Raw genomic sequence first — 25,392 nt, 5'->3', positions numbered from 1 at the left:
ACCCTTAGAAAATACACCAACATCCTCTAACAAACGTAAATGCGAACGTGTGCGCGGTGAATAGAAGCAAAGTATCTTTGATAATTCAGCGTTCACCGCAGGGGCGGGGTTTCCTTGGAGACTGAGAAGACGGAAAGCGGCACGACGAGCAGACTTCTGGTGACACAAGCCAGATTGACCGACAGCGGAAATTACACCTGCATTCCCAGCAACGCGAATCCAGCCAGCGTAATGGTCCACGTGCTGAATGGTAAGAGCCCTTTTTATTCCCTGAACTCTCATTCGACCCCCGCCGACCGGCCCACCAGTTCCCTTTCCCTTCGCCCCCTACTCCGTCATGGCTTAACTTAATTTCTTCGGGACTCGAGAGCGACGATCAGTCTTGCGCCTAGACGTAGCTGCGCCGTGACACACAAGTTTCTTAATATTGATCCGCACTCTTCTTGTAACGCCGCTTATCCTGGCTAAAAGAACCTCGTCACGATTCTTTTTCACCCCCCCCCCCCCGAAATATCGTATCAACTTGTTAACGCGTCCGTCTCAACGGAATTTGACCGCGTTAATCGTATCAATTTTCAGAGAGGCCAGAAATTCATCGCTTTCGATGTTCCAGCACGGCACAAGAGAGTTTATTAGCAATTTATCAGTAATTCGATTATAATAATCCATCGGCTATTACAACGTACTTTCAATTGTTTCATATAATTATTATCAAGAGAATTACATGCAAGGGATGATGAAACGTGATGGATGATTTAGAACATTGATTCGAAAGGGAATGGGTGTGAAAGCGTTTGGCGCGTTTCATCTAGGAAGCTTGAGCGTAGAATCGAAACCCATCCGTCTATATCTCTCCGTTTATTGATTCACGTTTTATCCGGATCCAGAGAAATTTTATCCCCGTCGATTTATTTTTATGCTATTTGCTTTGAATCTCTATAGCAGCTTCCTCAATACGCCGCGTCAATGCGCGGCCGTGTTCATTTTTAGGCGCGTGTTTCTCTTATTTTTTGCCAGTGATATACGGGCATCATTTCAAACGTTCTGTTACGTCATGCACACGGCCTTCGATAAACGTCGCGAGCAAACGCATTTAAAAGGTGGAATCGTGCGGAAAAATCGACAAGCATCCGCTGCCAGGTTAAATCGCGAGCATTTCAACGCTCGCGCGATTTCCTTCGCTTCTTAAATCGACACGCGTCGCGGAACGTCTTCTGACATCCTATCTCTGCCTTCGAGTGAGCATTAGCTCTCGTTAAAGGGAAATGAAATTTGGAAATCGTGATATGTTTGGAAAACTCGCGCAAAATGCAGTGAGAGAAATAAGAGATAAGGCTAAATTTCGGAAAGATCTGTACACTGCATAGAAAAATTACAGGATCATTTCCCACGTCATCTGCTTTTTGTGCTTGTATGTAGCTTTTACATTCAATACATGTGTGATATGAATCGTTGTTATTAGACTGTGGCTGTTTATGCAAGTCCGGCTCTTTATAGCAACGCTTTGTTCACTAAATGTTATAACGAATAACATATTTTAAATCTACGTAAGTCACACAGTCCAATTGTTATCATAAACCTATAACAATCCTCTAATCGTTTCGAACATGCATTTCAACGCAATTTCCGTTTACGCAAGCTGCAAATTTTACTTTATATACAATTTACTTCGTAACTTGTTCGCCGCATTGTCAAGAATAATACATTCCAATTGAAACATTTCCAAATAATACATTTGGAATTTTTAGATGGAATATTAATTCTAGATTGCTGTGTAATGCCAAGACGAAATATTACGTCAATAACTTTACGTAGGAATAAAATATCAAAAACTATTCTCCCGTTCAGTAAGGTTATAAAATTAATACTAGCTAATACGTGTTTGTAATTATATCGCAAGTTTTTGATATAAAATTCCCTACATATTAATCCATCAGCCTTAGAAAAATGTTAATAAAATTTCAAAATATATCGTACAACGCACATAATACACACATTCATAATAGATATTTCTAAATACCCGCATGTATTCGCGAATTTGTCATATAATTCATATAATACAGATATTAAAGGAAATTCTTTATCAATCTAGGGTCCCCCAGCATACCATAGGAAAGCAGCTACACGCGTGTCCACAACAGAAAGCACGAACCCCCTATCAATTTTATTTCCCTAAAGTACGCGATGGAACCATCGAACTATTCGTCTGACACTTTGAGAATCATGGAACGTGGCCATGTTTGTCCACCCACCGGCGGGTTGGACGTCGAAGATGTATCGCCGTCCCTTTACGCCGCGATTGTTCGACAAATTCGCCGACAATGGCTGTCCTCCAGTATCGTGAGATGCAACTTGAATGGCTCGCGCCAAGAGGAGAGCTCCTGGAAGCGCTAGGTGGAAAAGGGACGAGACATATTCATTCATCAAGCATCGAAATCCCTCGTCATAAAGTTTGACAGGCTCGTATATTGGGGGCCGCGGCAAGTACTCGGCCCCTCCCTCACGTGTACACTTGGTTTTGATCTATTGTCAGCCGGCAACATTCGCGATAACACATGCAATATCTTGCGCGGCAACTTCACCAATCCAGTCTGTCAATCATCAGGCGCGGCTCGCGCCAACCACGCATTCGTGTAGAAAGTGCCGGGATTGAAACACGTCACGCCACGCAACTTGACGATTCACTCTCCGCGCCTGTTGTACGGCTCCTAAATTGCACACCATTTTAGCGAAATTACCAGTGGCGAAGTGTGTAAGGAGCAATTAAGCAGCGTTAAAATTAGGCTGCGAATGTTTTACAGAAGTTCATACTTCTATCAGTATGAGTGGAAGAACGAAAGATAGATAAACATGTTTTTCGTCTACCGAACATTCTAACGTGCGCTTCGTTTCCTATATTTTTTATATTACACAAATTCTATGAGATTTTTGCGTAAGATTTTCCATAAATTCGTAAAAGAACGAGGTCCAGTTATAGTCTGGACAGTGGGCACACCTTATTTTGCAGTCAAACGACTTTTTATCAGTTTCTATTCCTCGTTTTTCTTTATTATTCTCTATTAAACCACTACTGAGTGATATAAAATTATATATAAATAAAATTATTATATAATATACATATATAAAATATATATGGAAAAGTAGATATATCGTTACTTTCACTACTAAAGAGTGGTCCTATATTACATCGAGCCGAAAACCACATATAATTGATCGGCTCGCTCACCTGACAATAAGAAGCTAATCGATATGATCCGCATTATGACGTCAAGATTAGCCATACACGATCCTATTAACGTATTTCAACCGAACATATTTTTGTAATCGACCCAGGCAGCACGAACAGAATCAATCTCCCTTTCAAATATCGTCGTAGAGACGTGGAATCCCCGCGCGGATTCGCGGCAGAGTAAAACGTGAACACCTCGCGCCGGTATGCCAGATGAAAATTAATGCGGCGCAGTTCGTCTGCATAATTAATTTACAATCGTGCCGGTACGAGCGAGGGATATAGCATCGACGTTATTTCAAACGCAGCTGATTACTCGGCAAAATTGACCGCAAATTTCAATTATTTCGCGATAAACCGGCGCGCAGAGCCGCGAGGATTATCCGTAGAGGAGCGCACTATCCGCGCATTAACGCAATTACGAGGTCCAAGCCGAGAGCTGGACGACGAACGATGTCGTTTTTCGACGAAAACGCCAGCTTCGTTAGCACAGCGTGGCACAGGCGATGGTGGCCCTTCGAAATCGGCCGAATGAGATTTTCGATTCGGTCGTAAATCGCGACGATGTTAGGCCACGTTTGCTGGGAACACGAGAGGAACACGACTATTCGTAACAAGACCTGCGTGCACCGGTATCGTGCACCGGTCGTGATTATCTTTATTACCACCGGATGCTGCGTATACATCGACAACGCTCACCCGGCCGATACACCGTTAACATTTGTCTGGATATATGAAATGTATATATGGAAATCGGGCAGCCGAACCGAGGGGATAGTTCGTGATTAACGTTGCCTCGTCGCTTCTGTTGGCCTCGTGCTTTCTGCTGCTTCCGTGGCTGGTTACATCTGGCATCATAATTATTCGATTCCATGAACGCACCTTGGCTGTTAAATAATTCGATCGCTCAGATATTAATAGTTTTATTTGAGAAATATAGCGATTTCAATCATTTCTCTTCGAAATATTCTCCGCTAATATTTACTCGCCGCTCTGCACGTGTTTTCCACGCTTCGAAGCAGCGCTGCGGTTTGGAAAATCGAACATCGCTGCATATCAACGTGTTTCTCGCCTTTGATAAAAAATTGCAGATAAATTTTAGGTACTACCCACCAACGTGTATTTGATTCTTAAAGGAAGAGAAAATTACAAGTTGCTGAATTCGAAACGTACTAAATCGGGAATATTTGAGCTTTGGAATACGTTTATCAGTGAAAAACTCCTTAATTGAAATGTGAGCCAATGCACGATTCCAGCAAAGTAATTTAGTAACGTTTATTTGAAGCAGTCCGATCAGAATTCAACGACGAATCCACGGTTGCTCACGAAATTATTTGAGAAATATCCGTAGAAACCTTTTATGAATATATTATGTGTGTTATGTGAATGATTTTGAAATTTTATTGGCATTTTAACGAATCATAATATTCTTGGAATTTCTTCCGGTAACCACGATATCAATTCACTGGGATTCAATATTGTGAATTGATTAAAGAGGAAAAAAATTACAAGCAAAACGTTGTCCCTCAATGAACTAATGAAATTATAATTTTCTTGCGGAGCACAATCATGTGAAAAACAGGGAAAATGTTTCAAAACGCGATATCGTAGATTTCTATGATTGCTGCAAGAAACTTTCGCCTGCTTTGCTATTTGTCGTGTTTGGAAAATGTTTGACAATTAGATTGTGGATGTTTATGCATTTGTGAAAAAATTGCAGGTATAAAACTACAATGCACGTATTTTTTATATACTGAAACGCAAAAATATTATGAAATAAAATACTCGTTACGATATTTAACGAGCGAAAGAAATCTTTGGTTAGCTTCCGTTCCTTTAATTATATCGACAATAATATAAAATTGCATAAACATCCGCAGTCTGTTAAAAACGTTTATAGAAAGACGATTGAAGAATAACGCGAGACATTTTTCTGTTGCAGGCGAACATCCTGCGGCGATGCAACACGGCGGAAGTTGCGGCGTCACGCCGACCATCTTATTAGCGACCTTTACCATGGTGATATCGAATCTGCTAAGGTGAGCAGTATCGTTGTGAATCGTGCGACTTCCAAGCCACACGGTCTGATCGAGCTCGTTTCGTGTACCGAGACAAACATGTATCACCGAGACCAGGAATCGTTGAAAAGGTAAAACGTGAACGAAGAAAACCGCGTTCTCCTTTAGGAAGCATACGGAGGTCATTGTGCACGAAAGAAAGAACGCGAGATTTCGTTTTAAATAGCAACGTGACTGGCGTTGTTAACTCGTGAAATCATCGGAGATTTTCCAACGAAAAAAACAAAAGAAAGGACCTAGGCGTGGACAAAGTGCAGTGGATCTGGCCATATGTGATAAACACAGTGACACGGAAGTGGAGCTCGACTTTGCACACGTACGTTTTTACCGTAAATTTATTCCACATAAACTATTCCTATGTCTATTTCTCTAGCAATTTTCCGTCGACGTTGACCCATTCACGCGTGGTCCACGTCGCCGCGTGATTCCTTCGCAAGTATCGTGTGTGAGAAAAGAAAAAAGAAGACAATCGTAGGCTTTGTGGTCTCTGTGAACCTGAACCGACACAACGACGGTACTCAAAGAATCTCGTGAGAATTGCGAGGCTGCAAAACCGATGCGATCGATGAACGAGTGTGTCCAGCGTACTTACTTAGCCATCTCGTTGACTCTGAACGATTGATACAGATTCGTCATATAGACTGTTCGAACAGTCGAAAACAAGCGAAATCAATGATTTACAATCCAACGTTGGATAGTCGATTAATTACCATTAAATCGTATAGGTGGCGTGAGTCTCTCTGTATATAAAAGAAGAAGGTCGTTCAATAAATAGGATTCGTCGCGACTTCGTCTGTACAGTACAACGTGATGATCGAGAATTTCGAAGAAACATCGTCGGACCTGGGCAACGTTTGTACATAAAGGAACCACATATTTCGATTTTCTCTGGAACGTTTAACGTATATGGAACTTCTATCGTCGATCGTGGGATTAGATCGTTCAGAGTTTGCCCAGGTCTGATTCGTCCATCCAATGGACCCATCGAAATCACTGTAATTTAATCAAAACCGACGTTCGATTCTTGATCGACGAAGTGTGTTTTCCATCGACGCGTAAAACGTCATCGCTCTTTTTAGCAATGAATAAATACATTAATCACGCTCGATATGTTTCTGTTTGTTCGAGAAACTTCGGTAAACGAGGAATAAGCGCGTCGATTCGTTGTTGCTCACGATATCTGCTCACTTTCTGTTTCTTAGGGAACGCGATTATTATTTTTTTTTTTTTTTTTTTCGAAGAAACGTTTCTTTTTCTTCATCATTTTCACTTGCAATTCGTCGCGATCGATCGGTCGCTGGTTTATCGCTTAACGTCTAATCAAAAAGAAGATGCAATCACAACTCTCCCTGAGAATTACATTGTAAGAATTACGAATTCTACGAACGTGACTTAAATATAGGACTCGTGTATAGATAGACATACGAAGGATAACGTATGTGTACGATTTAAGAGTATCGCTAATAGATATTCGTTACGCGAAGGAGAAGCATTCTGTTAAGACTTCGAAAAGAAAAGAAGCACACGCGTGTAAAAATTTGCTATCGAATAAGCATCGAATTCGAAGATGACACAAATACGAACTTTATCGAGACGATGGTAAGAGATAAATTTTCATTGTTTCGTAATAGTCTCGCGATTCAAGTTTTTCTACTCCTTTTTGTTCGTTCATCGTGTGTCGATTCGTCAGCCTCTCTTTAGAATATTCGTGGCGAGAATAACGCGAGGTCTAAAGACACGACGATAGTAACTTTAATTAGTAGATTTACTACGGATAAAATAATGTAACGAGTAAAGGAAAAACGATATCATAAACGGCATAGCGAATTAAGATGCGACTTAACCATAGGTCTAAAATAGATTTTTTATAATGTTGTACCACGTGGACGAGAAACTGGGACGTACGGTGTAGAACAGACTGCTAGAACGCATTCACGGTGTTACGTTGCACGGATTTTACAATATGAAACAGAAGGTTCGCGATATAATATATTATTCCTTCTTGTATAGTTTATACGGTAATTTATGTCGTTGTGAGAGGACAATATTTTGCAGTTGACGCGTGAGGATAGCGTTAAAGTAAACAGTTAAATGCGGTTACTTAAAAAGAAAGATAAAAAGAAGAAAAAAGGAACAATTTAACGAGACGCGAGAAATAAAACGATCGGTCAGACGCCAGGTTTTTGAATGTTGTTCCGCGTGTGATATTATTATTCAAAGGGAAATAGTGTTATCGGGATGGACGTTAATCGATTTAAATAATGTTGGATCAGGAAAGAGAGAAGTGGAAATCGTCGTTATCGATAAAAAAGAAAAGTGAATTTCCTTCGATTTTTCAATACTTTGTTCCGGACCACCTTCGAGTCTCGTTCCTTTGGAATGGTGTTCGGTTATAATGATCTAGGTTCGATGTTACATAGAGATTGTCAACACTCCACGTGGCATCGATAACGGTCTCACGCGTGAGATAAAGCGAAGAAAATAAAGATGAAACGATAAGTGTAGCTCGCTCGAAGCACGCGTTAATCGCTGATAATCAAAGAAAGAAACAGAAAAATATCGAGAAGAACGTTACACGTTAATTGTGTCACTAGATAATCGATATCCGCGACTCGCATAATTACGAAATGTTGCACAATTTATAGTTAAGCCTAGATCGCATTGTACATACTAACAAGAAAAAAAAAAAAGAAAGAAAACAGAAAAAAAATTCATAATCGATAATGTACCATGTTATAGAGGAACGTCAGCATAAATCAAAGTGGCAGAGGTAAAGTGCGGCAAACGAGTACAGACTATTATACTGTAAAGATATTCATCGACGTGAATACTGTTTCAATAAATGTAATGATGATATAAAACAGGCTGTCACAATTCGTTCCTCCCGTATTTCAATATCAGTTTCTCAACGTTCTTCCTCCTTTCTTCATTCTTTCTGTTTCTTTTCTTGCATTTCATTTTTATCTTATCCCCGGGACTAACAATGAATTTCTATTATATTGCATATATTTTCTTTCGTTCTTTTTGTATATAGTACATTTCTTATCGACGTTATCCCGAGCCGAAGCGATACGCAAATTGCTCGAGCGTTTGCCTATCGTTCGACGCAATTTCTCGCTGCAACGATGGAAACGAGTTTGTTATTTGCACGAGTAGCACGCCGAACGGTTACCAAACAGCATCGACGATTTAAAAAAGAGCAGAAAAAAGAATAGAAGAAAAAAAAGGGAGAGAGAGAGAGAGAGTAGGGTGAAAAAAAGAGAAAGGTGATCGATGGTACTCAACCTAAAAATTCCGACGATACCGACCGTTCGAAAATTCGATCCCGATGATTTATCATCGTCAACGGCAACGCAACCGCAAGAAGTATCACTTAATCTCGCAAATGTCAAATTCTCCTCGGAACATTTTCAGATTCAATCTCTCAAGCCTGCCTGGTTTCGTGGAAAGAACGACAGGGAAAAAAAAGAAAAAATTACAGAAAAGAAGAGGACACCCGGATAATACGCTTACGACAAAGCGCCATTACGTCATATTTCCCCAGACACCGGAGTAATCAATTTCGCCCGTCGCCGAAAAACAATCGACCGAGTCCCGAAGTGTCTCTCGACATTATTCGCCGCGTGAATAACGGCGTACAGGTCTCAGGTAGCCCAGGACTCGATACAATCACTCGCCGCGATCCTGTCGAACCTACCCCTGAATCGACCAAGGGAAAAAGAAGGGATGAAATGGTGGAAACGTGTGCCATTCCGAGTTTCGTTCCCCTTACCGAAACTTACCTTTCTCCATTTTACTCTTTTTACATCCCTTGATGTTCTCGCCCTTTCCATCGACAGGAATTTTTTTTCTACCCTTGCAGTTACGTTTCTGTGAACACTACTTTCTCTTGTCATAGATACAAGCATTTGAAATTGTAATTTTATCAAGGAAGAATTTATCAACGATTCGGATAAGCGTATTAAGATTTATTCGAAATTAGAAAATTACAAGTAATCTACAGTGACTGTAAAAAGCATTGGCTCATACAGCAGCGGACAAAAGAAGCTTCAAAAGTGAAAAATTTCGGAATTAACGATTCTTCCTAATATGGTGAAAGGTTACTGGTAGCCATATGCGATATTTAGCAATTTAAACTTTATTTTATTCGATATTGTACCGTTATTCATAATATAGTGAAACAGGGTCATTCGAGTTATCTGATCTCCCGTATTTCGTTCTACAATTTTTCTTTCTACTATTTTCCCTTGACTTCTTTACTGGTTTGAAATTCGTTGGAAAATATTCGGGTCGTTAATCGCAATAGCAGTTGAAAACAATCGTGTTCGCGATGGCTCGAAGCCTTGTCCCGATATTCGTTTCCCATTGGCCTGGTGTGCGTGAAAGTTACATACGAGGTGATTTCCACGCGTGAAACTCGACATTCAGGGATTGGTAGAATTGAACGTGTACACGCACCAACTAAACAGCAAAACATACTATACAAGAGAGGAAAAAGAAGAATGGAAAAAATCGAGGAGGATTGTTGAATAGGAACGCGAGAGGATTAATTTTACATATTCGCAAACTTTTCGAAGGTAGGGGAAATGTATTGCGAAAAATTGTACGCGACTCTTCATCTTTTAATAGTTCCATGGTCGAGTGATATTTTTCAAATGATCGTTGAACCAATTTCGTGTCACATAATCTCTGTTGATTGCGTACGAATGTTCGATAGGCTATCACCGACTGGTTCCATCTAATGAAAATCGTGTTTTCTTGCTATTCAAACGGACGATGATGAATGTTTTCGAAATAGCGTCACATGTGGAATATTTCGATGTGTTGCTTTTTCCGATCAATGTTCTATTCGTCAAAGAAAATTGAGGGTATAGAATATGACAGTGAAATGAATCGTTAGATATTTTCTATAAGCCGGTGGGAAAAGTTGAGAGAAACGGCTGCAAGCTACGACTGATAAAATATCAGCCGTCCATCGAGTCCTGTTTGCCGATATTTTACGGGTTTAATTGTTTTTCGATAGTCGAGAGCAATTCCGGCTTTTCGCGTGCGATTCGGGAGACACATAAGGGGTGGCAGAGGTGCAAGCGTTTCGGATCTGGCTATTCGTTACAGTGAAACTGAATCGCAGGTTAACGGCCCAAGATGGCGTATAGCTTTTATTGGTCACGTAATTCTCGTTTCCTTTTCGTCCCTGACTGGAAAACACTGGAATCATCAACGATGTATCGATCGTTATAAACCATTAAATCTCGTTATTCTATGAAAGAAAATGTTTAATCGGAATCGAAAATTTTCAATTTTAAATTCGAGATCTTTTATATTTTTGAAAACTTTTTACGCAATAACTGACAAATTGTTCGGTTTATGCTTGTTCCAAGACAGACCATTTTTCCGCCGATTTTTGATGGAAATATTGATATCCATAGCACGGTAGATTACTTTGGTAAATTGAATTTTTAGCGAAATCGCGTCACTTAACGAAATTCGGCACTGCACCCATGCTATGGTGGCTTTAAATCGGCCCAGTTTTTCGTAGCCATTCACTCGGATCTGTATCGAATTGGAGTGAACGCGGCCGAGAGTCGCCCGATGAAAATGGAACATTCGTTTGCCGCTGTTTATTCGTTACAGCGGAATTGAATCGCGCGTCAACAAAGCAAGATTACAAACATTTTTTATGGGAAATGCAATCCTTACGCGCTCGTTTGCTGGTTAACGAGGCAAATGACACTGAAAATTGATTGTCATTTCCTCCGATCGTGCAACGTTTCATGATTGAAACGCGAGAATTTTTCGCTCCAGCGAAAGGAATTAATTACACGCGTGATTGGTTTCTCATAATTCCCGTGTCTATTGAATAACAATCGTACCATTTTCTACTATCATTTCCATTAATTTACGTTTAATTTCACATAGTGGAACAATGATGCTATTCAAACACGTATTATAGAAAATTTGTATGAACATATGTGATTTTTAGAAAACATTTTGAAATTTTATTATAATCCATTATTATATAGAATTTCTAAGACATTTATCGTTAACATACACATAGTAAACAAATAGTACAACTAATTATACAAAGTAATAATAATATAGTAATTTTGTAATGTTACATATTAATATTACAATACATTAATATTATACATTATAATAGTACAATAACATAATGAATGACCGTCCAAGTATTTTGGTGATCTCTGTGAACTATACCTTTTTTTTTACCAATTTTTTCCTGATTTTTACCAATATAATCTCAAAGGCAATGTCTCATTATATACCCCATGTTCAAACTGTTTTATATAATAATCTAATCTATTCATAAAATACTTTCGTCATCTACCGTGTTTCCTATTATCCGATTGGTTAATCAACCGATACGTTTTCCACACATATATACAGAAGCCTCGGTTGTTGTTGTTGTTGTTATTGCTGCATTTGCTGAATCGAGTTGATCTTTAATTTGAGCAAGGATGAAAGACGGGAATGTAGAAGATATGCGAAATTTATTGCCAGTGGACGATGCTGCTAACGAATGTGTCCCACGGGAACAGAGCGGCTGGACAATGCAGTTTTCCAATTTTCACCCTGCTACCCTCTCCGCCCTTTCGAACTGTGCGAGCTCTTCGTTCGACCTCTATGGTCTACCTACTTCTCCGCTCTCTCGCCCTTTATCATCCGCAACCCGAACAATCATAAAGCATGTTGATTCACGGCCGGTCGTAAATTTAGTGTTATTTTATCCTTATTCTACGCGTCGTTTTAAAGGGATACTTTAAACGACGATCCTGAGGTTCGCGAATTCCAATTCGCATCGTGGTTACACTCAGTGACACGATTTGTCGATTTGTCGTCTCGAAGTTTCCCCGTGTTTGGTCCGATATTTTCGATATAAGATCAATTTCCTCTGGAAAAATATATTTTTTATATTTCGTAGATAAAACGGATAATTCACAAACAAATTTCGCCTGTATCGCCAATACAATCCGGTTTATTTACTAGAAATACTACCCCTGGTAAAAAGTTTTCGATTGAACGCAATAACACGGAACGAGTTAGAAACACAAAGTTTTTTCTAATAATAAAAATCAGAATATTTCGTGTATGAGATCATTGTGCAACGAATTTTATTTGGACATTTATATCGTTATACCAGAACATGGATGAACAGTAGAGCTGAACGCACCGCTCGTTCCACGAGGATTAAATCGAACCGTGACTTAAGTGATTATTATCGGCCATTATTTAACTTCCCTGGAAAGTTAAATCCGAAAGAATTCCACTTCGGAGCACTGATTAATTTAGAAGACCTACCTAGCTTCAACCGCTTTCCATCCATCCACGAACAGTGGCCCCGAAGCCTCAAGCAATTTTATGTGAGATCCGACTCGAAGTTCTCAGAATTTATAAATGAAAATTCACCGGAAGCCCGATCCGCCCTTTCCGCCTCGAAATTGGCTGATTCCTCGGGAATTTTATATTCAGGACATTACTGCGTGCTGAATTATTTTTCAAGTTCGGACAGGGTCGGTTAGTGGCTGTAGTTGAAGTTGCCAGGCTGGTGGTGGTGTTGCTGGTGGTAACTGTTTCCGGTTGAGAGCCTTGTCATCCAGGTTCAACTCCAACCAGTCGGTCCCACCCTTTTACTCGCCGAATACCGTTTCACCCTTCCCTCGGTGTCACTGGCCTGTGCAAGACGACCAGCAAACTTTTTGCCAGACCTCAACAAATTTAGTCTCTAACGTTTCCCAAGCAGACTGATTTTATTGTTACATTTCATACGACTAGACTGAGATGAACTTATCTCGCGTGGTTGGTTGAAGACCTGCGCTCAAGAAATTTTGGAAAAATTCTCGTCTAAAATATTCTATTCGCTGTCGAGACACGACCGCGTGTGTGTTTTCAAATTGTAGTTAGAATAATCGCAAATTAACCCATGATTAGGATTCCAGGCAACTCTGTATTTTTATTTTCGTGGTAATTTAGAAGCTACACGATATGAGGTGTTGTATTGCATAATTTAATAAATACCGATATGATTATAATTTATAACTTAATTATTATCAATGTAATATGTGTAACTTACAATATTACTTTCTATAAATCCTCAATCTAATCATCAGATTTGTAGCTTGATAAATGCCTTCTTTATCAGAAATTAACAGATCTCCAGTAAACTATATGCAAAATTATAAATTTTTCGAGAGATTCCATGCAACTCTGTATTTTTATTTTCATGGTAATTTAGAAGCTACACGATATGAGATGTTGTACTGCATAATTTAATAACTACCGATATGATTATGATTTATAATTTAATTACTATCAATGTAATATGTGTAACTTACAATATTACTTTCTATAAATCCTCAATCTAATCATCATATTTGTAGCTTGATAAATTCCTTCTTTATCAGAAATTAACAGATCTCCAGTAAACTATATGCAAAATTATAAATTCTTCAAAATTCTAATCCACAGAATCCGTCATGTTCTTGCCAATTATAAATTCCCTACTAAATCTTAGTGCAACGTTTTAAAGGAGGATTTCACGTGTCACTCATGCACACTCATTCGACCAATTATTCTCTTATTACGTTCTGTCCAGGTCATTTATTCCGAGTGTTTAGTCTCTGGCACGAACGATCCATAATACCGAGGGATGTCGTCACGGTTTTATTAGTATTCGGACGTATAGTAGCGTGTCGAAGAATGCGTTGGAACGTTACAGGATATTGTTAAGTTGGCGAGGTGTCGACCGTGTAAAAAGGACGTGGTGAAGTGTAAAACCAGGCCGGCAAGAGTTACGTAACGGGTTTGACCCGCGCGTATCGGAGGGTCTGACCGGAGGTAAAAAACAGAGGGTGTAGCACATTCCCTTCCCCAAGTTACGTTCTCGTAACACGACACGCAATTCACCGGGACGATCAAATATTTAATCTGTTCGTCACCCTGGCATCCGACCGCGCAAAAACCTCCGTCCCGGGTTATTTGTAATTCATAACACATCAAAGTGTTGGAGAAGGAGGAAAATCCGCGATCCGTGAAACGATTTTTCAAGCTTTGAACTGGCGTAGATTTGAACCTCGAGACATTCCCTTCGTCTTGGGTCACGGGCTTACTGATTTCCTGAATTTCGTTTCGAAGTTCCCTTCTATCTCTTTTCCTTGCCTCCCTCTGAAATTCATCTCAATCAGCCGGTGTTAAAGGTTTTAGCATGTTAAAGTGAAACGTAGTATGGTGAAATGGCTCAGAAGGTTTTATCTTAGAAACATCGTGCACAGCGTGTTTAAATATTCATCTGTTTACGAATGCGTCAGGTAATAGACATTAAAATAAAATACAGTATGGTGATGTCGTTCCGGAAATTTTAGTTTCGAAATATCTTGCAACACACGTTTATAAACACATATATTCACGTGTTTAGAGATATGTTGAGTATTAAAATGAAATACAGTACGACGATATGGTTTGGAATGTACTTTAGTTTGGGAACATAGCACAGAGCATATTTAAATATTCTTGTGTTCGAGGATTGTGTTTGGTATATATTAAAATAAAATACAGTATAGTGATACAGGTAATGAAATACAGTATGCGATTCGAATGGTTTTATTTTAGAAATATCGTACAAAGCGTGTTTAAATATTTTAGAGGTACAGTTAAATATCTTCGTGCCGTTATAAACCTATTGTTTCTAATATACAGACAAATTCATTTCAATAATGATCAAAGGTCTACTTAATGTATCGTAATAATAAATACTATCTTAATCATGGCGTTAATTGTGCGTGTTTAAGACCGTTTAAGACCGTTAAGGTACGCTCATAAGTAAACCTGGAACTAGCGAGGATAACTGCGAATTGTACGTTTAACAAGCCATATCGAGACTAAATTGACCAATTTTGTAAAGAAAAATCATCGTTTTCTGAGAATTAAATTAATCATATTATATATATAACGTGGTAAAGAAAATTCGTAAGATACACAGTACGAAAGCACATCATAATTCTACGAATTGAATTATGTTTGCATTGTTCATCGATCCTCTAATTGCTTTCAGTGTAGACTTGAATTTGTAATGAAATTCAAATTCGCTTCGAAATTTGGGAAGATTCCATTTCCTAATTTAAAAATAGATGATTATTATTAATACGATAAAGGACGTCTAACATAAAAATTACTAATTCATACTTCCAATTTTAAACATTCTTTTATCCACTTCTGTAACAATAAAACAGAGAAATGTCGGAAAGGGAAATAAAAGAAAATTGGTTTGTTTGCCACATCCGAGTGGTAAAATAATTGAAAGCCACGCGACGTTCATGTGTAAAATTATCGCAAACGGCTGTTATTTTTCTCGTGTTCCACGAATCGAATTACGAATGAAGAAAAAAATTTCATTAATGCTGTTCCCTGGTTGCAAAGAGGCATCGGCGGAGTTAAGATACAGGATATCAAATTACTTGCACATCCTTTGACGTTACTCGGCCACTTTAATCCCATTGACTTGAAGAGGGACGCTCAAAGAAGCGTCGTGAATTGCAAGGGCGTAGTGAAAAAGACGTTCCGACACCGTTCTCAGATCGCCGCTGCGGCTCACTTACTGAATTATTTACGTAAAAAATAAATTTACCAAAGGTTCCTTCAACGACTCTCGTTTCTACCACTTTTTCCGACGAATTGCCCCGGATTGCTCGATCTTCTTAATAATTCTTAAAGAGAATATCCACATCGTGCGGAAATTCAACATTGAAGGAGGAAGAGTAACGCGGAAAGCACTGTGAACCGACTAAACGACTCGTTATTTCCACACCGTCGTTTTGTAAATTCAAATATTTGAAATTTGCTTCCGATTAAAAAACAAGCGAACCATCGCGATGCGTCGGTTTTTAAAGTAATCTCGGAGATACAGAGTGGTTCGCGAAGCGCGGATGTTCTCTAGTGTTTCAATGATTGTCGATTGCTGTTAAACTATCCTAATCGATTCCACTCAACTATCCACCATCACCGCTACGTATTCTATGCATCGTTTTGTTAGTTATTGCCAGACACGCAATACGATAGAAATAACTCAATAGCCAAAAAGAAGGAAAAACACATGGTAAAACTATGACAATGATCGTTATTCCTTCATAAAGACTCATCGTTAGACTGCGAATAGAATTGACTTTGCACAGAATACGCGTACTGTGCAAAAGTGTATAAAATATCTAAAATACAGTACCAATTATAACATATAGTATGAAAAACAAATTTCTCGCTAGCTTCCATCTTTTTAATCGTATTCATAAAAATACAAATAAATCTATTTATCATGTTTTCCACCTGTGCTCTTCAAACCGGAATCAATTCTCTTTTCAATCAAATCAATCTTGAAATGAATTTCAGAATTATTTCATGAAGCACGCCGTGTAAGCTGCGAATAATCTCTGTAAATCGAGTTGGCTGTGAAATTCAAATGGGAACACCATGGCAGTGTTTCTGTTACGTGTAATGGCTCCTCGTTACCCTCTTATCAATAATTCCTACGTATCTAACTTACGATCTATTCGCTGTTTGGTCGAATTTCTAGGTACTTTCTCTCCCGTCGACGGGAAGAACGAGAGAATAGGGACAGGACGAGAGAAACGCGCGTGAAATACTGTCGTAGTGTGCGCTATTGCAGGAAAGTTTGGCTGTTTCGTGCGAGTATTAGAAACCACGAGAACGGAAGTAGAAGCCCGGCCCAGTGCCTGACGTCACATCCGCTAGAGACGTATCCGGCGTCACGTTGCATGGCTTCCGTACGTTCTCCTGAAACAGAAATAAAACACTCTTTCTCAGTTTAAATCCGGTTTCACCATTGGATTCCTAAGATAACGCACAATCATAGATTTATGATTATAACTCGGAAATGCGACTTTTCGTGATAGAGAGGACGGGGATACGAAGGGAGAAAGGTATCGATAGCGTTAGCCAGAACGAAAGAATAATGAAACTGGCCACTCGTAAATCAATGTCTCGCGTAGACTATCGGATTATTGGTTTTTTCTACGTCACCGGCCTGCACTGGTGAGCTAACGTCTTTATTAATTACCAAGCTCTTTAGCCACCAGTTGGACACTTTTTACTCTTAAGTAGGACCATAACATATAATTATTCGAACGTAACCGTGATTTTCTCAAGCAATTGTGTGTATCCAACGTCCGATTAGATGGTTACATTGCGAGCTTTTATCACGATTGCTCTTGTTCGCGATTTTCATGTATTCATTAATTCTATGTGAAATATTTGTAGTGTATTGAAATATTATTTGAGTGGACTGTATGAGTTTTGGCTCTTGAGAATTATAAGCAGAAAAGAGATAGCTAAAAGAACGATGGGAATCTTAATTTATAAAGTAGCAGCGATATCTTGAAAGATGATAAATTCTAACATCAATTATTCTTAACGCGTCAACAGAAGGACTGAACACGTTTGCCAGGATGAGGTTGAATTTTGAGAAGCAGTAGGGGTTCCAGGAGCTGTAATACGTAATAAAGATATTACACGTCCCATACGTGAATGCAAAGAACATGCCACGAGCAGATGGCGTCGGGCACGTGTACGCGTACTCAGCTGTGCTTACAAGAACATCGCTTGACGTTGCCAAAATCTATTACATAAGGCGTCGAGCTCTACGTGCGTGCAAGATTCTCGTGGCTTAATGCCCTAATATTAAATTGTCGTGAAAGGATAACCGACCCTTCAAACCTCATCCCCCAACGTAAGATTTAACCAGAAAATCGAAGAAGAAACTGTCAAACTGAAAAATTAATAGATGAAGTAGAACGTTTATCAAACGAAGCTCTCACGTATAAGAAACATGTACTTGATCCCAAAATTAAATAGAGATAATTTTTTAATTGATTGACCGGGTAATAGAATTCGAAAATTTATTTTCTCTAAAAGATGGAAATGTGATTTATGCGCTTCGAGTGAAACGAAGCACAACGCTAACATTTTCGGTCAAAGGCTGTAGTTGAACGAGTCTGAAGGATGTTCGAAGTTGGGAATTTTTAAAATTGTTGAAATTTTCATGATGGAATATAGTCGAGCTACTAGAGTTCGCTAAGGAAGTTAGTTAGAGCCGTTTGTACGACGTAAAGGTTTCGATTATGGCTGTTGGCTTCTTGAGACTTGCATTGTTGGCGCACTTTCGACTTGATGGTTCTTTGCGACTACCAATATCGACTAAGATCAAGATCTTGATCCTTTTTCTTTCTTTTTTTTTTTTTTGAGGAATCGCCAACAGGTATTCTGTTTAATATTTTTTTCTACAATTGCACAAGTCTGATGCTCCAGTGGTAAAAATAGATAGAAGCACTTTATGAGATAGGAATGAGCTTACATTCGACTGTGTACATTGGAAACTAATAAATTCTCCTTTCACTTTTCCTCTTCCGAAATTGGTTTTTTGGCTTCCTACCACTGATTCGTTCGTGGCGAAAATTCATTGGTTTCTGTGGCGATTGCTATCATATTTTCTGGCGATTAAATACTTGTAGAAACTTCTATTTTTCCACAATGTTATTTTTGGAACTTTGAAGTCAATTATTAGCTTGTAGAATTATTCAAACGGAACGTCATCGAAGGAATGTCTCGATCAATCTGTTAGGTGATTTTCAGTACTGTAATTGTTAGATTATTGGAGAGACAGCAATTCCTTCGCCAAGATCGATCGCGATTGATCGCATACTATCGGTATTAATTCCTAAAGTCGCATAACATGCCTGTATATACAACATGAGGCCATTTACTATTAGATAACCGCATGAAATTCATATCACTGATGGGATGGTTGATTCTGTCTATAGACGAACGCTTCTGATACCAAATAACATGATTTTAAAATATTTGACAGTCCTATCAAAATATATGGCTCTTCAGATATTATTTCACAATAGAATTTATATTCTATGATTCCATGCCAATTTCTCTATTAATTTTCCTTCTTCTTTTACAATATGACATTTATTATAAATATATATCTGATCCTAATTTCTAATTTACTAGCTGTATGAAAACACGGCACAAGAAGACAATAGATTAAATAGCTCCATAATCTTTTATAGGAAATAGCGGGTTGCTCATTAAATTATGTTAATATATTGCATTTGAAAAAGCGTTTTTAACCCTCATAGGATTTCTGCCAAATAATTAATTGCATAAATTATTAAATAATAATTAATTGTAAGCCATTCAATTCTTCTTTGAACATTTGCACATATATCGGGTTATTTACAAATAATTTATAATCATAAATTATTATTGCACATCCTGTGTAGGTATCTAGTGTATTGAATTATTTAAAACTTTAATTTAAATTAGTTAATTAAAACATCATAAACTTACCAATTTGAACACAGTTGATATTAAAACAAATTAAGCTAATAATAGTAAATTTCTAACGCAATTTACTTAATTCATCATTTTATTTGACGACCCCTTTTTCCAGAAAGCTTTTCAATCGACTGCGATACACGAGTATGAGCGCTACACCTAACGCTGTTGGAAATTACGATGACCCAGGGTCAGTAAATCGTAGACAATAGTAGTAATTGGAAATTCCTTGGCCAATGCAAATAAGAGACGGTTCAGAGATAAAGAGGGAAGATATAAATCTTTGTCAACGCGATTTGGTTCACGGTCGATGGAACGTCCGGCGTACTAAAGCCTATAGCCTGCGGTTTACACAATTTCCTCGGCATTCGAGTAGTCTGTTCTACTCGTGGCCAGAAGATCACGACGGATTCCGGACATCGGCGGACGATCCGTTCTCGTCCTTTGTCGAGGATGGGTATCAAGGATAGTTAATTGGCTACCCGAATAGGGTACGGCCAATTAAGCGTTTAATTAGAGTGGCAGGCTATCGATGGATTTTCGGTTGCTTGGCATTAATCGATGATCTCTGGTCTGACAGGGCTTCGAATATTCGTCGTTGAAATTCGTGGCAGTGGGTTTATGTTTTGTTCAAATTTCAAAATACTGCTCGAATATTACAATCCATCTCTCGGATAATCCACTGTTGAACGAATAAGAACATTTGTATCAAACACGTTGAAAGAAACATAAACTGTGAAATTGAAACACTTATAATAGAATACGTTTATGTATATATCATATGCATTATATGAAACATTTTGAAATTTCATTGGCAGTGTAATGAGACACGACTGTCGTGATTCAGTTGGAAAAATTTGCAAGCTGAAGATGAATGTAGAAGCCACAGAACATTTATTAGAAGCATATACCCATTGAATATCTAGAAGTATTAATACCAGGTATGTAAATATGAAACCGGAATTTTTGTATAGAAAATACACGTTTATTGTATGAAAATGATTAAAAATATTTTATTCGAAGTATTGCCCATCGCTAGCTATACATTTTTCCCATCTGTCTGGCAATTGGTGGATGCCACGCCAAAAAAACTGTCGCTCTTTTGGGGCAAACCAGTCATCGAGCCATTTTCGTACATTTTCGTAAGAAGTGAAGTGCTGGTCAGAAAGTGCGTGTCCCATCGATGCAATCGGACGTAATCGGACGGAGCCAAGTCTGGTGAGTAAGCCGCATGCGAACGTATTTCTCAACTGAACGCTTCAATCGTTTCCTTGGCCGGTTTTACTGTATGTGATGGTGCATTATCATGAAGCAAAATTACTTTGTGTTGCCTTTTTTGATATTCTGGTCGTTTTTCACGCAAAGCTTGATTCAAATCGATCATTTGTTGTCGGTAGCGCTCAGCATTAACGGTTTCGCCAGGTTTTAACAGCTCGGTGGTCTTTTTCGGTGGTCTTCCACGTTCTTCGTTCCTCACGTCAAAACTGCCACTTCTGAATTTTTTAAACCACTCAAAGCACTGTGATTTACCAAGAGCATGCTCACCGTAAGCTTCGACAAGCATTCGATGCGATTCTGCAACAGTTTTCTTCAAATAGTAACAGAAAATCAATGCTGTCCGCAAATCGTAGTTTCCAGGCACAAAATTTGACATGTTCAACGCTATTACAAACTACGCTGTTGTATGAAACTTGTAGTGTTCTGAGTCGAAAATGTTTGTGAGATGTCAACAGAGACTTTTGGCATCAATGACGCACTTTAGTGATAACTACATTATCAGCTAGGGCCATCTATAGGCAAATTCCCGTTTCATACTTACAGACCTAGTACAATGGATGATACGTTTAATTATTTGATTATTTAACATAATTCAGTATTTCATTGCTTGTTTAAATACTTTTATGATGTCTGTGAAACATATATTTGCATTAAGTATCTTGTAGCTCCTGTGTACATTTTTAGATTTGTTCCATAATAGTCGAGTTGTTTATCATCTTAGTTTACTTATCTTAATATACTATGGTATAATCATGATAGGGGAGTCTCATTACAATGCTAATGAAATTTCAATATGTATCATATATATTTGATAGACATAACGTAAGTATTCAAATATCTTCGTCATCTACTGTATATTTCATTTGAGGCAACGAGTCCCCTTTTGATAATAAATGCAATATGGTCAAAATTGCGAGTGACTTATGAAGTAAGACACAAAGTCACACTTATAAGTTCTAACATTATTCTCTGCCCGTAGAGATCCCGGTGCACCAATATGTCGTCTCTAGCCGAAAATTCACGAGCGCTTTCGAGATTTTTAAATATATAGATATATCTGTATATATATATATATGTATGTACTTGGTGCACATAGGCAACATAGCGCTAAAGTTAGTAGGAAGTTTAATACCTAACGACTCCCTCAGCTACCGTTTATACGGCTCCAAATTTCATCCCTTGCCTTTTCTTTTTCTCGTCGTCCCTCACTCGGTCCCAAGCTTGTCTTCCTGCGATATTATTAAATTTTCTGGGGGAATTGAAGCAAGAGAATCCATTCTTGTCCTTGTGTTATTGAAAAAGAGCGTACAACATGGTTGACTGCACGAAGGGCGGCTGCAAAATCGTTTCAAATTTTCGATTCAGCTGAAAGATTTTATTCGGTCTATCAACATTTCTATATGTTGGAAATGTCGAAATTACCGCGAATCGACGAAACGAATTTAATTCCCCGGTTGGGCGAAATATCTGAACGCGGCAATTAACGTGCTCGAGATTTTTTCATGACTGCCGTAAATGAAATACTATTCTTTTGTGATTTCATTCGCGATTAAAAACGGTACAGTCAAGCGAAACAAGCGCTTTTCGAACGATACGTGGCGAGAAAATGTTATGCCACAACCACAGCTGATTTCTGTATACTTTTTCACTCATACACACCATCATGAAGATATACGTGGATGTTCGAATATCGATCGGTTTAATAACTGCCGAAACATTTCCAAAGTACGACGAGTAGCACTCGAAGAAGGATCGACTTTTGAAACGCGTAGGATACAGGACAATTTTCAAGAGTTCCTTTAGGAAAGCTAGGCCAGTTGGAGAGGTACTTTTTCAACTTTTCGTGCTTATAGATCATTCCATGGTAGTCGTAACGCCAACTTCTCTTTTTCTCTCCTTCCCTCCCTCTCTCTCTCTCTCTCTCTTTTTCTGTCTCCATGACAACAGATAGACTTTCACATTAACGAATCGATTTCGTCGAGTAAAAGTTGAAGCTACAATTGGCTCTTAGAGCCACTCAGACATGCAACACCGGCAAACCGTGATGATTGAGAGAAAAAAGTTTCGATTTCGTCAGGAAAAAGAATATTACCGACGATTGTTGCATCCAGTGTTATTATCGTTTGAAAAAGAATGGTAATTAATATCGTTGATACACGTCGATAACGAAACGATGAAACGACACGGTTTAGCTTGGTGTACATCCGGCAAAACAATGAGTAAAATCGCGGACCAATTAACGGTGTAATGGTTGCACGATAATTCGCAACGATAAAGCTTTCCTCTCTCTGGGGATCGTTCGAACACCACAAATTGCCACACAGCTGGCCTTAATAATTTTCTTTAATCACTGCATTCTATATTTAATTCGTAGCGTCTGATAGATACGTCCCGGTGATCTACAGTTCTTTGGTAAGCTCAGTAGGCTAGCTTAGCGGAGCACTTATGGCTGATTTATACGAACCATTACCACTAGCAATGACCCAATAAGGTTATCCGCCAACCTCGGTGAACCAGATCAGTGGCGCTCTTAAAGGTTGATTCACAAGGCCCACCGTTAGCCTTAAACCGTCCTCGACTGTGAATCTTATTAAGGTCGATGATGATACTCTTGTACTTGGTGACTTGGAGATCAATAGCGGACTACTACAGTGTTATTATTCCTGCTATTGAATACGAATATGATTGTCTATGAATATTTTGATTGCGTTTAATAATGTGGGCAGTTTTATTGTTCTATCTCCGGATAAGACGAAGAGGTTTGCTTACTACGAGACAGTTTCAGTGGCAGATAAAAATGTGACTGAGTATAGTAGGAATGATTTTGAAATATGAAGTGCAGAAAGAAGGCTACTCGACTCGAAGACGAACTGAAGAACATAACTCAACGACTATAGATACGCATCTTCCACATATTTTAACAAACGTTCTATTGTATTTTGTAACCTTCTTCACTTTAGACCGCTTGAAGCAAGGAAAGCACTTAACTCCGAGCAAATTGAACTCAAGAATAGAATTGGATAATTGTATTCAGAAATTGTATCGGTTAACTCGATAGTATTAGCATAATATTAGTAATTATGATTGTGCGCTATTGCGCTATTGTATTCTTAAACATTCGAGACTCGTTCTATGCGTCTCTTTCATATGCACTTTGGCCGCTTTAAATACTAATCTAAGAAGAAAGAAGTTTCCCATTTGCCATTACGACAGCAAGAACGGGAATTCTTAGACGACACGTCGTTAAAGCGTGGGCGTAGCTTTTAACTACAGTTTCCGTGTTATTAGCGCCGGCTAGTCGTTAGCCAAATTTTTCCTGGGCAAACTATTCAACTCGTAATCCGAACACAACAGTGCTAAAAGCTCATCGTCGTCCTTAATAGTGCGCTCTGAATACGAGCCAAATATTAAAATCTCTTCTCGCGGAAGGCAAAACTTCAAAGACGCGGCGGAGCGGTTCAGAACGAAGATTCCAGAAGATTAGCCGGGAAGAAACGCGGAAATTCGGTGGCTCCTAGACATCGAAAATCCGCTGCAAAACAAGGATAGAGGCGAGATAGTTCGAGTGAAAGGTACTGAAAAGGTGGAATAAGTCGTCGAATTGGAAGATAACGAAAGGAAGGGGGACAGGGGAAGAAACTGAGCAGAACTGAAAGTGGAAAGACGGTGAAAACTTTAGGTTGAAACGGTTAGAGTGCCCTTCGGAGCGAGACGGTATGAAGATATCGAGGATAGGGTCTCTAGACGAGTGGCAGAGTGAGAGGACTCACGGTGATGTGCAATTAGGAAAATTGAATTCCGCCGTAATTAACTTTCTTAATTAATAGAATCGCGGGATTGTATCTTTAATCTGGCCGTTGGAAGTGCTTCTGGCAGCTTCTGTCACCGAACGGGAGAGAATGTGGCTTGGCTCCGACTCGGGATGAAACCAGGAACAGATGAAGACGACTGTAAGGGACGAGGATAGAGAAAACGATAGGAAGACCGGGATGCAAGATTGACGAACGTGCAGAGAACGTGGAAGAACATGGAGAAGAAAGAGATAAGACAGGATTGTTGCAAGACGCAGAAGCGGTGGCGACGATTGCGAGCTACTCTGGGATGGGAGTCGCTGTAAGTTTTGATATATGCGCCAGGTTATTTACGATCGCATAAGAATTAGCCCAGACAGTAAGCCGGTCTTTCTCTAGCAAAAAGCTGACTTTGTGCCGCGGACTGGCACTGTAGTCCACCGGTTTTTGCTCGTTCGCTTTCGGAAAAGTCGTTAAATCTCGCGCCGCATTCGACGAATCAGCCAAATGACGTTTCTTGCGTCCCGTGGTTGTATCGATGGAAGTTCGGACGACGATAATTCCACTCGCGTGTCTCAACTTCTTCGATACGGTGCGATGGTGTCATTCAAATCTGTAGGATATTTCGACGAAGCTAAACAATGCAACG

General features: G+C 39.1%; 2 protein-coding genes across 5 annotated transcripts in view; one reads left to right on the top strand and one right to left on the bottom strand.

Annotated features, from left to right (window-relative positions):
* LOC138185391 (zwei Ig domain protein zig-8) overlaps nucleotides 1-25,392 on the top strand; it is a 293,791-nt gene that overhangs the window by 170,224 nt on the left and 98,175 nt on the right. For 2 of the 4 annotated variants that reach the window (XR_011174602.1, XR_011174601.1), the window contains exons 6-7: nucleotides 90-250; nucleotides 5,172-5,623. Coding sequence is in view for 2 of the 4 variants with exons in the window: in XM_069124275.1 (XP_068980376.1) it covers nucleotides 90-250; nucleotides 5,172-5,272 (262 nt within the window). In the remaining 2 variants the exon portion in view is untranslated. Of the gene's footprint in view, nucleotides 1-89; nucleotides 251-5,171; nucleotides 10,211-25,392 lie in introns of those variants that run through there. The other 2 variants (XM_069124275.1, XM_069124276.1) reach the window with 2 other exon arrangements.
* The window catches only part of LOC138185390 (zwei Ig domain protein zig-8), a 118,998-nt gene continuing 108,265 nt past the window's right edge, over nucleotides 14,660-25,392 (bottom strand). The window contains exon 8 of the mRNA XM_069124274.1: nucleotides 14,660-17,106. Coding sequence (XP_068980375.1) covers nucleotides 16,970-17,106 — 137 coding nt within the window. The 3' untranslated portion in view covers nucleotides 14,660-16,969. The remainder of the gene's footprint in view (nucleotides 17,107-25,392) is intronic.

This window comes from Bombus flavifrons, chromosome 12 (genome assembly GCF_040668555.2).
Source record: "Bombus flavifrons isolate JBK064 chromosome 12, iyBomFlav1_principal, whole genome shotgun sequence".
Taxonomy (NCBI): Eukaryota; Metazoa; Arthropoda; class Insecta; order Hymenoptera; family Apidae; genus Bombus; species Bombus flavifrons.
This window is presented reverse-complemented; position numbering and strand designations above follow the sequence as displayed.